Genomic DNA, 12,886 nt, shown 5'->3' with positions numbered 1-12,886 from the left:
GAAAGAGCAGAGAACTGTGTTTTTTAGCAAACATCCCCTGTCTGTGGTACTCTGTTGACTATTTAAAGCAACAGGATGGCTTGGGGAAACTACCCATGTTCATATTAATATGTTTTTTAGAGCAAACAGAACAGTGACATTTTCTCAGCTTTAGCTGCGTAACTGATATGTTAGCAAGATACTCCTCAGTGATCTTCTGTTTGCATTAGGGACTGCATTAGGATTCTAAGAAACTGTTAAAAGCAGATGTTCTCCTTGAATTATTCACACGTTTAAACATTCAATAACATGTCATAAGAAGCAGGATTATGACAACCCTTATCTGCTTTAGATCACTATGTATGTCAACTCATCATGAAGTCATATTCACTCAAATCTAATATTTATGTATTTCAGTCTTCCTTCTCATATCGAAGCTGCTCTAACAATATGATTTGCTTGGAGTAACTTGCTTGTGTTGTTAAGAAGATGCACTCAGTACGGAGCAAATGCATTCATAACGCATATGATTAGCATTCCCTGCTCACCGAACCTGCAGTCAGTACAGCTCTCTAATATTAAAAGGTATTAGTGAAACACTTCCAGTGTGATATGAGCTAGCACCAAGTCAGCCAAGTCAGACATTTAAATAATAACAAGTAAAATGGACAATTTATCTTATTTCCATCCATCTGTGCACTTTTCTAAATTGATGCTTGCTGCAAAAAGCTAATGACATGTTTTCATACTAGGGATCAATTCAGAGTGTCAGATCTAACAATCTTAACTACCGCTTCTCCTCACCTTGATATCCTCCTGCCTGGGACTACCAATGTCATCCTCCACCTCCATCCTGTGTTCAGTCAGCTGGGTGGAGGCTGCTGCAGGAAGGTGGTCAGCTGGTCCAGTGGGCGCAGGGGGCTCTTGACTAGGGGTGTCCCGATAGGTCATGATGGGAGAGAAGGCTGGGTGCTGCTCTAGAGAAGGCGGGGTGGGAAACATCCGCTGGAGATCTGCTACTGCTGAAAAGAAAAAGAGATGGACAAGGAGACACAGAGAGAGCAGGGGGAGGTAAATAGATGGTGAGCGGAATAATAAACACCAAACTGAGGGAGCTTTTGAGATTTTAAAACTAGATACTCATCAGAGTGACTCACTTGATGGATAAGGTACTGCAACTCTTCCTTCTTTTCCAATAGGACGATCTTCTGTTGACACTGGTACCTTAGTTGAGTGCTGGTTTGGGTAAACAGTCTAAAAAGTATTACAGGGTAAGTTATGTGACTAAAAAATTTATTCTTTAAAATTCTTAAATCGTTAACTAAAATACTATTTATTTTCTAATATGATGTTTGGAGTTTTGTTTGTTGTTTGTTTGTTTGTTTCAATTTAAATCAAAATCGAAAATTACATAGTGTCTTACCACTGTTAACATTGTTACAAGAATATAGATAGAACATTATATTTTACCCCCGGGTCTTCATCATCTTCATCAAGTATGTTGTCTAGATCAGAGATGTTGACCACTAGATCTATTTCTCTGGTCAGAGAGGGATTGGTTTTAGCAGCTCCGTCGTCCTGGCCTGATTCGTCTAAAACAACACAAAACATCGTTAGACTGAACAAAACTACTCATGTGTGACATGAATTGCTGTTTTGTAGAACATGTAAATTATGTTTATGTCTGTGATTAGGACCCCCACCTGATTTTGGAGCAGAGTTAAAAATGGACATAGCATCTTTTCCATCAGTTAACGCTCCATTGCTGGTGATTTCTTCTCCCTAGTGGAGGGATTCAAATAAAATGAGAACATTCGCAGGTTATGTTCAGCACAGATTCAATAAAATATGTCGAGAGCCTCACTTCATTATTATAATGTACGCTTTGTGCTACAAAATGCCTCATCCTAATAAAATGCCGCATTCTGTAGCAAAGAACACAAAGTATTAGCATTTTTAGCATTTTCAGTATTAATTGGCAGTTTCTTCCTGTTAAAAGGGAGTTTATTCTTCCCACTGTCACCAAGTGCTTGTCATGTGATTGATGCGGTTTTCTCTGTATTATTGTAGAGTCTTTGTCTTATAATTTAAAGTACCTTGAGGCAACTGTTGCTGTGATTTGGTGCTATATGAATAAAACTTTATTGGATTGAATTAAATAGAACCTACTTTGGTATAGCTCAGACAAAATGATGGGTTAAAGTTTACTGTTCACTCTCCATTTAGCTTTTTTTGACTTGTCCACCCTACTAGTGGCTTATCCAAGTCTTTAGCTGCAAAATGCTCTGTTATGTTCACCCTCTGGCTCACGGTTGTTAAACTCATTTTACTACATGAGCTGCATATATTTAAATTTGAACTTAAGTAGAGTAGACTTCTAATAACGTATAAAGACTATAACCTATATACCTTTTTTTAGTGTTAGGAAGTGTTTCAGAAGTTCATTCTGGAAATGTTTGGATTTCATGAACTAGTTTTCTAAAACTGGTACACATTAGTGTTTCTAATTTGACCAGCCTTAATAAATTATACAGACATGTTATTGTAGCAGATCAGCAGGGTCAGAGAGTTACAGTTAAAGATATACATCTGTAAACTGAACTTACTTCATGTCTAGTCCTAATTTAAAAAATATTTAATTAAAAATTTTTCTTTCAATTCAAAGGAAATGCCCTTTTTTTCACTGTAGACCCATACTGAATAAAATAGCAAATTCTCTATTAATTCATTCTGTTGTTTTTTTTATGGTGGGTCTATTACTTATTTCGGTGTAGCATGGCAGGTCAGCAGTGAAGTCTATCGGTACGAAGGCTGTAAAAATGACGATGATTCAGATCTCTGGACCCTCAGTTTGGACTTTCATGATGTGATCAGTTTTTAAGCTTGAAAACCAGAGGAAAATCTACATTTATACTTTACGTCTTTGCAGTAGTCACATTTTGCAAAGTGGAATGGATGGCCTGATTTTGACCGCTGGGCTGTAACTTTGAAAGCCGTGACCTGGTTGATAACTATGTCTGCTGGTTGGGTGACTGGACAGATAAGATTGATAGCTTTATTTATTTTATGTTTTACTCTAAACAATTACCTGTTACAGCACGATTGATGGCAACTGTAAAACTAAATTAAACAACAAAGCTACTATGAGACCTCCTTGCATACAAGTGGTCATGCAATCCATAATTAATAGATAAATATTGATTTTAACCACGTTACATTTTCCCTGAATCCAGTTTTTTTGTTTGTATTTGTATTTTCAAACTGTGTGTTGTCCTACCTTGGCCTTCTTGCTGGGTTCTCGCCCTTGACCCTTTAATCTCTTGGAAGTGGAGAAAGTGTACTCAATGTCTCCTTCCTTAAAGTCATAGGGATCGTCCCCATTATCCCGAAGTGCCTCGACACCTGGCTGCTGGAACAGGCCCAAAGTTTGGATGTGTTGCCTCACTCTCTCCTCTGAGAGTTTAAATCTCTTGTGCGCCTGTGCGTATAGTCTAAAGGAGACAAAAAAACAAGGTTATTCTTCTGCGTTCTCATGTACAATACAAATGCACTAAATTCCCAGTATTTTCAGTATACTTCCAAATATTATTTCCCCAACACTGGTGCAACTCTCCTACCTTTTAAGCGAAGCTCCCTCGATGGTTGTGTCTGTTGTCACTTCCTCTAGTTTATCAATGGGGAGTTCAGAGGGTCTAAAGTCAGTCTTATCAGTCCTGGGAGTCCTGAAGCCTCTCCACCAGCCAGCACCACTCTCCCTCTGCCTCAGCAGAGCTGCATACACAGCTGTCTCGCTAGTAATCACCCCCAATCCTGAAGCGCCATCTTGACAGGCGGGCATATCCACAGGCCCATCCATAGCCTCTGGGTCTTGTACCCGGGGATGCGGGCTAAGAGTGGGTGGAAGTGGAGATACTGGTGAATGGAGAAGGGACTCGGGGGCTTTTCTGCCATTGGAGTGGGGCTTGGAATACTTGCAGGTTGGCAGAGTGGCCAGGGACTCTATGGGTGGATCCAGCGCCACGAGGCCACCGAGCTGGGGCCCTCCTGGAGAGTCCTGTTCCAGAGGACTCTCCTGTGTGACAGACAGACGATGGTGGAAAGGAATAACAGCTGGCCTCTTGGACTGTTTGTCACCCTTTTCTGTCTTGTCACTGGTCTTGTGTTTGGGCAGGGAGGGAGTGTATAATGATGGGCCAGAAGACTGAGTGGGGTTGGCACTAGTTTGGGAGTTGGCAGTGGACGCAGTGGTCAGATTCGACTTCTGCTGCTTTAACCTGAAACAAAAATAAATAGCAATCTACTTAAAATTCTATGAAAATACTTCCAACTAAATTATATACCTGAAAAGTTTGTTTTTAAACGCATCAGCATGAAAACAAGAACACCTGAATCTAACACATTTGGAACAGCTTGGGTGCAATTCTGGAGTACCTAGAGCAGCTGCAAGGTGCTCTCGCTCCCAGATCGTTGAAATCCCACGTGGTAACTCCATTTGGCACTTCCTTTCGAGGCGTTACTTCAGTTGACTGATTCGGTCTGCAGGGAACGAACAGATCCATGAGGGCGCCAGCTCAGCTGCATCACTGCACTTCAATTATAATCCGGCCAAAGTCAGGGAGTAAACTCCAGATTTACTTACACATGTTGAGGCTGGTTGAGATAGCACTCCCTCCAGGCCTGATGGACCACCTGACAAGTCAGCTTCTTCCCAGAATGCTTTGGGCTGATGCTGGTGATACTCATGCTGCTGTCTGGTGTGGGCACACTCGAGGCCGAGGTTACGAAGCCGCTGTCCGCTGAAAAAAAAAGAAAAAAACACTGTCAATGTAAAACTGTGTAGTTTTAACATTTCAGCATGTGTGTACAACGCTGCGCCATGTCTGTGTCCCTGTTACCGGAGCATGGCTGCTCTGGTGATGTTGGTGGCGTCAGTGGCACGCTGCAGTGGTTCAGCTCTTTGTTGAGGCCCTGAGCTGTGGGAACAGGTGGAGGCTGCTCCACTGGTAGGTCTCCTTGGGCAATTAGCACGAAAGCAGATGGGTAGGTCATTCTTACTCCACCTGAGAATACAAGAAAAGAGGATCTGCTGTTATAGGATACATTTAAACGCTGGCTTAATTTTTTAAATGGGCACCATTTCTAGATATTGCTAATAATTAACCTTACATAAATAAAGAGGCTGTATAATGTCTGGTGCTTTTCTGTTAATGTAATTACCCACTTTCGTACTCACCAGTCATGAAAACACAATCAAATCTAAAATCCGTTTGTACTCACTCCTTCAGTATTATTTCTGGCTTTCCTCTTTAGATGCAAAGCAGTTTTAATTGTAATCAGGTCAAACCAAAGCTGTGGAATCAGACTGATTAGAGTAACTGTTAGAGTAACTCCCCAGGGTTTTCTACCTCAACTTCACTTCACTATTCTTCCTTTCTGTCAGTCCTGCTCTCTCCTCCCCTGCCTTCCAGTCACTTCCTGACTTCTGCTCTTTGATAACTGACTGTAAGGATCATTGCAGTATAAGCACCTCATCCACTAATACCTCAGCTCAAACTGCCTGGGAGTCTACATGAGGACAGAGGGTAATTAACGTGATGCTGATCTCTTGGTGTTTGTTCTAGTTCCTTCTCATCTGAAAGAACTGCAGTCCTCTTTACTAAGTACTGCTTTTTGGTATTATTTTATGCAGGATATGAGTTTCATTGCAGACTGACTGCACAGCAAAAGTTTTTTTCCTTCTTTTTTTTTGCATTGATTAGGTGACCCTGAATCCTCCCTTAGTTATGCTACAATAGGCCCAGGGTGCTGGGGGTTCCCATAATGCACTCAGTGTTTCTTCTTCACTCACCTCTTTGACTCTCTATCTGTTTATACACCACTCTGCATTTAATCATTAGTTATTATTATTTTTTGGCTCTCTTCCACACCTTCAGCAGGCCTGTCTCCCTCACCTCACCCCCTAGACAGTCAGAGCAGATGGCTGCCCCTCCCTAAGCTTGGTTCTGCTGGAGGTTTCTTCCTGTTAAAAGGGAGTTTTTCCTTCCCACTGTTGCCAAGTGCTTGCTCACAGGGGGTCATCTAATTTGGGGGGTTTTCTCTATATTATTGTAGCATCTTAGCCTTACAATAAAAAAGCACCTTGAGGTTAGTGTTGTTGTGATTTGGTGTTATATGAATAAAACTGTACTGAACTGAATTGCATACCATTTTAAATCCAATGTCTTTTTCACCACCATTGCTTTTCCATACCTACAACGACCTCCACCGCCACGTGACTGTTGCGATCGTAGGCCTGGCTTGTTTCCTCCTTTTCCTTCTCTCCACCTAGCTCTTTCTGCTGAAGTACCATGGGGTAGAAGTAGCTCCACTCCTCCATCAGCTTCCGCACTGCTGGATCACTCATCTTATAGGCCTGACCTGTAAGAGTGCCGCTCAGACCGTACGGACTCAGGATCACTGCATAGATAAATTAATAATGTAGAGAAAGAAACAAAGTTCACACATCAGTAGCTCTGAACCATTTTATTATTTTTTTCTGCATTGATTTTTATTTTCTTTGCACAGCAAACCTTTAGTGATAACTGCAATGGTGAAATACTTACTCTTGGTTTGTGCTATTTAAACTTCTACCACTGGTAGAATTGGACTTTTTACACATATAACCCACAAGAAGAAGCACCTAAAATATAAGATATTACTTTTAACGAAGCAATCTGAAAGTACAGTATGTAAAATACTTTGTAACCAACGGGATCCTCACTAGGCTATTTAACCTCTCCCCGACTGGTGCCACTGTTCCCACCTGTCTGAAGGCCTCCACTATCATTCCTATCCCCAGAGAACTAGTATAGACAGCCTCAATGACTACAGACCTATAGCCTTCACGTCTGTAGTCATGAAGTGTTTAGAGCAGATAATGTCTCAGCACATCAGAGACTGTCTACCCCCTGTCCTCAACCCCCACCAGTTTGCTTACAGAGCAAATCGGTCCATGGAGGATGGCATCACCATCACCCTTCACAGAGCGCTGAGCCATCTGGAGAACAGGAAGAGCTACATGAGGATGCTCTTTGTGGACTACAGCATCCTAACCAGCCGGCCTCAATTAGTCCGAAGCTGAACGTCCTTAAAAACAAAGAACTTATAATTGACTTCAGGAGGCACAGACAGGTCCACTCCAATCTGATTATAAAGGGAGAACAGGAATCTGTCTCCACCTTCAGGTTTCTGGGCACCCACATCTCTGCTGACACCAACGACCTGCTGAAGAAGGCCCAGCAGTAGCTGCACTTCTTCGGTGTCCTGAGGAAGAATAAGCCTGACCAGAAGCTGCTGCTGGTCTTCTACCACTCCTCAGTGGAGAGTGTGCACTCCTGCTGCCTAGGTGTTTTGGTACACAGGGGCTACAACAATGAAGGGTGCTCATACAGTGATTAACACAGCCCAAAAAGATCACTGGCTGCCCTCTGTCACCCCTGGAGGCCCTCGCCAGATCCTCTTCCCTCAGGAAAACCAGGGCCATCACAGGTGACAGCATGAACCCCACTCACCACCTGTTTGACCTGCTGCCCTCAGGGCAATCAGGTCCCACACCTCCCTGACCCTAACCCTAACGCCCCAACCCTTCCACTGGGCCATTTGGACTGTTAACAAACACTGTTAACAAAGCCATGGTCTGAGTAGCCCCCATCACTCAGGCCACTCTATTCAGACCAATTCTTTCTTCTATTGTGTGCCTTTTATTGTTTTTGTATATAGGATATATATGTTTATATTTTATTCCAGCACAGTTGGACCACTGACAAGAAAGGGCTAATCTATTCTATTCTAATTACATAATGATTTGTACAATGCACAAAATAGTGTCACACTCACAAGACCAAAAATAACTATTATTTGTGCATCACAACAGATTTTGCTCATTCATCCAAGCAATAAGCAGTCATGTGTCTTTGTTATTACAACTGTGCGGTAATACTAAAAACACATGACTGAACCACACTGCTGGTCTGAGTGATGTTTCATTATTATAAACAGCATGGGCACAATTGTTTATTCAGAAATAACTCTATGGGCTACCAGCAGTGATCACTTTTATTTCACTTAACTGTGGTTTCTTGAAAGTGAAAGCAAAAGCGTTCAAGATTCAAATGCTTCCTCTCTACCTGTTGCTGACTTGACAGCCACTGTCATCTCATTTTCCATTAAGGAAATTAAGAGACTTCCATTTTTACATAATAATAATCACACCTCTGTTGGATATATATCGAACATGAGGATTGCTTTGTTTTACATGCATAAGCACTAGAAGAAGAAAAAAAAAACATCGGGTTTGTGGTGTTACCCTGTACTGGTGTGACGGAGGTCTGCGCGAGACGGATGTGGTGTTCTGTGATGTGGTACGCAGGCTGGTGCTGGGCAATCTCCACACTTGTGCACACGTTGCTCTCTCCGTGGAGGAAGAAGGAGAAGGAACACGACAGGTGTTCGCTGAGGAGAGACGACAGTGAAGATTCAGATGATGGAATCAGGGATGAGCGTAAACAGCGTAGAAATGTGGCGGCGCGCTCACTGAATGTGAGTACGTGTGTGTGAAGTGTGCTGACCACAGAGACATGGGAGCGAGTAAAGGTACACAGCCTGAACAAATAACAATGCAGTTCACGCTGTCCATTTTAATTCCATGTAAAATTTTCAGTGTAACACAATTCATTTTAAATCCAATTACATCATTACGTTACTTGAGACTGAATAAACCCAAAGATTGGATCTTGTAGAAAAAATGTTTAAAAAGTAAAACATGAAGTTGCCTTTTAGGCCACAGAATAACAAATGAGAGCATTTCTGCAAATAGCAATTTAGAGAGCAGCCTCAGAATGGATCTTGGTAAAAGCCTCGCTGAGCTCCACCTTCATTGATCATCTTCATCAGTTACCAGATATGCTCCTTATTGCAGGTATAAATCCTCATTTGCTTATGAGTGATTGTGGTGACTACATGTTTACATTATGCAGCGCTCTCTTTATTACACAGCCTGGGCATAGTTCATCATATTTTTCTTCTTTTTTTAATCACAGAGGATAATTGCTGGGGCCTTATTACAATCTATGTACCAGTGGGCGGGCTGGACATCATCACAAGTACCTCGACAGCTTCACTGATGTATATTTTTAATCTTTAAACTTCCTTGCTACCTTGGTTTATAGATATCAGACTGACAATAAAGTCAGCAGGTACTGTAATCTTCTTGCGATTACCCTGCTGCCTATGCAATATCCCTTCTGCCCCGAGGGAGCTTGACCTCCATTTGAGTCGTAATGGATCATCAAATTCAATAAAATGGCCAGCTCCACAGTCACTCATTTGGGCAGAGCTTAAAACGCAGTCTAGGGAGACGGCCTCCAGATGGCGCTGAATGCACCCTAAGACAGAGCAGGCCAATTTTTTTCCCGCTTCATAAACATTCCTGATGCTCCTGGAGAAAAAAACACGCATACCCTCCTAACAGCAGGTGGTTTGAACACAGGTCTGCACAATCACAGGAGAAGAGCAGAGCTGAAGCACATGCATATGCATGCACTGGGCTGCGACAAACGGGCGCACAGGCGCATGTCGCCTCCACACCTACAGGCGCTGCCCCACTGTCTCCCTCACGCACGCACAGACAGACAGACACACACAGTTCATCATCTCTGCAAGACATGACTCAAAATGATTTCAATGTCACTGTCCTCCAACCTTGGCCTCACTGCATCATCCCACCATATGAAGAGCTATATATAGCTGCATGGGGAAGTTCAGGCAAACAGCTGCAAGTCATGAATACCGCTCATGCACATACGCAAACAACTACAATTATCACTGAGGGATCTTTAGTGTCTCCACTCTTACATGCTTTGATTCTGAATGTGTTCACTCTTTCACATAGTTTCAGCACTTGGTTGGATTAGTAAGTTTTTATTTATTTAAATATTTTATGGTCCATCAACTGTCTGATTGGCTGATTGACTCTTGATTGGTTAACTGTACACAGTCCTGCACAAATAAAATATAGCTGTTGAAGGCTGTTTATTGCCCTCTTATGCTTGTAATTTATTTTATATCATTATTTATATATACACAAAAATATGACTCCCGTAAGGACTCTTATAGACAGCCGAGACCTAATAGCAGGGAATCACTGTAGAGAAATATCTCTCTTTAACTATCCGTCTGTAACTCAGACATTGATCCAGCATAATTAAGGGCTGGATCCTTCTGATATCTCAGCTCAATTTACTGTGCACTGATACCGTCTTGTTCACAATGGGGCAGCCGAGTAAGTGCACTCGAAAAAAGTGAAAACGATGCAGGGAGACGAGGAAATATTTGCTTGTGCAAAACATGCCGACCAATAAAGCAATCAATGAAGCCAATAACTAGTGCGCAACAATTGCAACAAAGGAACTCTCGCAACGGCAATAAATATGCGATCATATGCAAGTCAGGGAAAAGCAGAACTACAGAAAGAGCATCAAGCTGTAGGGCTGATGCAGCTGGGAGATTGATGCTCCCTGTCCTTTTACAAAGGGCATTTTCCTGCACAGTAAGCGACTGTGAGTGTGTGTGGACGCACTGGGCTCCTTGCATCCTCTGGGGCATTTGTGCAGTCGGCAGGCATGTGTGTGCAAGAGAATGGGAGACAGAGATGCGAGGCAGCTCTCTGTGCTGGGCTGTATGAGTACAGGTATTAATAAATGAAGAGGAGTGATGGTTGAGACTTGCCTAAGGGCTGACAGTACAGGAGGAGAGATAGAGAGAGGAGACAGAGAGAGTGAGAAAGGGAAGGCTGAGAGTGGGATGAGAAGAAAGAAGCGGGAGCGTGAGGGGGAAGAAAAGGGAAGACAGAAGGAGAAGAAGATGGAGAGAGCGAATTAAAGCCGTGCATGGGTAAAATTGAGACAAAAGGGGGGGTGGGGGACGGAAGGATGGAGAGGAAATTAGGAAGACAAGGAAAAGAAAGATGGAGTTAAAATGAGGAGTGAGAGCAAAACAAGTGTGTGAGAGAAAGAGGAAGAAGTGAATAATTCAGCGCCACACTCTGCAATTGCTGCACACATATCGATGAGATCAGAGTTTTAATGGGTGGCTACTGAGCATACTTTTATGGTGAAATCAATCAGGAAATGTAGAGTCAGACAACACAAAGAGACATACCGCACACTGTTTGTGCGGTTTCATGTGCATGTTATGTGCCCACAATAAGAGGTAACGGTATAAATGTAGTTGAAGCGAATGTATTATGTATGTGCAAACAAGCAAATGCCTTATGCATGCAGAAAGTGGCATTAAATGCAAGCACAGCTAATGCAACAACGACAACATACGGTCTAAATGCTGCACGCGTGTTTGAAGGGATTGTGTTTTGGCTCGTGTGACAACGTGTGTCTTTTTACCCGATCACAACAGTACCAGCCAGCCAGCCAGCAGGGAAGCTGGTTAATGTCTGACATGCATCATGGACTTGACACAGACACACACACACACACATCTGTGCATATAATCACATGCACACAAAATAATAATGTTTATCTCGGTTGTTGGGCTGCTCTCATGTCTAACCCAGGAGACACAAAGATAAAGCAAGATTAGATTAAAGGAGATACAAAGCATTAAGCATTACAATCACAATGCGCAAGGCACACAAGGCTCCTGTTTCCACTGTTAGATGCACTCCCAAAGCCCATGATGTGATATCTATGTTTTGATATAATCAACTGTAGTTACATGCACAAAACACACATATCAGTATTTTTCTTAAGATTCTCTGAAATCTAGAGGGATTAATCTGCTTAATCTGCACTCATACTGTTTTGTCTGTTACCAGCAAAACTGAGAGTTAAACTAACGGTTACCCTGTTCCTTCTCACAGTCTAACCTTTCCCACACAGTTGCACGAGTGTACACATTCCTCTGGTGCACACAGGCCACTGTGGAGGATGTTTGCACTCCTGTGAGCTCTTGTTAGGAGCGTGTACACACACGCTCCGAAAGTCCTCTCACTGCTGAATTGCTGAAATTACGGCAAACAAATCTAACCAAGCCACCTACCATGCATAACGCATAACAGACTCAGACGTATGCTGCTGCATGTACAACACCACTATTAAAAGTAACATAGGGGCACATGTGGTACGTTTGATGTATTATTCAACGGCCCCTGGTGAGTGGCCTTAGCTAGTGTTGCTATCACAATCTTTGTGTTCAAACAATCCTCAAATGAAAAGGTGTGATGTAGACAAAAAAAAGCACAAAGATTGATTGATTGTTTTGGGTGTTTTTTTTTTACAGAATCTCTGCAAACGCTCAATCCAATCATTACCAAGTGGCTAAAAAAACTTCAATGTGAGCCAATACAGGCTTTTACTTCATATCTATGATCTAATTAAAAACAGAAGGAAGAGGTCTGGTTTTAGGTTGTTGCTCTGATGTATCACCATCCTCTCTATTGATCTGTATGTTTTTTTTCTCTCCTCCTTCTTGAACTCTCTCGCATGCTCTCTGTGGTTTCTCACCTGGTAATATAAGAAATCTGGGTTATTGCGCATCGCATGTTCTCTGCATTTTGTCCATAGGGAGGCTGAACACGCACATGGAAAACGTTTCAAAAGGAGAAAATACAAACCTCTCAATAATCCAAATGATTAACAAGCCCTCTGATGACCACTGATGATCACTTAATTCTGGAAATGATACTATCAGTATCATTGTCTTGTGTTAAATTAATAATTTTATGGCTCACAGTGCATTTAGTCAACCAATGAGCCATTGAATAGACTTTTAGCTAGTTCATGAAAAGAAATAGAGACGGGAACATTAACATAAAGTAGTCAAAATTCATGACTGACTGCTGAAGTTTAAGCGATTA

At 42.2% G+C, this 12,886-nt stretch overlaps 1 protein-coding gene across 8 annotated transcripts in view; it reads right to left on the bottom strand.

Annotated features, from left to right (window-relative positions):
- Window positions 1–12,886, bottom strand: part of LOC113025707 (mediator complex subunit 13L) — a 90,043-nt gene that overhangs the window by 11,015 nt on the left and 66,142 nt on the right. For 7 of the 8 annotated variants that reach the window (XM_026173781.1, XM_026173776.1, XM_026173777.1 and 4 more), the window contains exons 6-16: window positions 8,324–8,469; window positions 6,229–6,435; window positions 4,875–5,039; window positions 4,619–4,775; window positions 4,411–4,515; window positions 3,597–4,253; window positions 3,257–3,470; window positions 1,683–1,761; window positions 1,450–1,571; window positions 1,137–1,233; window positions 784–1,001 (exon numbers count right to left, since the gene is read on the bottom strand). In XM_026173781.1, coding sequence (XP_026029566.1) covers window positions 784–1,001; window positions 1,137–1,233; window positions 1,450–1,571; window positions 1,683–1,761; window positions 3,257–3,470; window positions 3,597–4,253; window positions 4,411–4,515; window positions 4,619–4,775; window positions 4,875–5,039; window positions 6,229–6,435; window positions 8,324–8,469 — 2,167 coding nt within the window. The remainder of the gene's footprint in view (window positions 1–783; window positions 1,002–1,136; window positions 1,234–1,449; window positions 1,572–1,682; window positions 1,762–3,256; window positions 3,471–3,596; window positions 4,254–4,410; window positions 4,516–4,618; window positions 4,776–4,874; window positions 5,040–6,228; window positions 6,436–8,323; window positions 8,470–12,886) is intronic. The other variant, XM_026173782.1, reaches the window with a different exon arrangement.

Source organism: Astatotilapia calliptera, chromosome 7 (genome assembly GCF_900246225.1).
Source record: "Astatotilapia calliptera chromosome 7, fAstCal1.2, whole genome shotgun sequence".
NCBI lineage: Eukaryota > Metazoa > Chordata > Actinopteri > Cichliformes > Cichlidae > Astatotilapia > Astatotilapia calliptera.
This window is presented reverse-complemented; position numbering and strand designations above follow the sequence as displayed.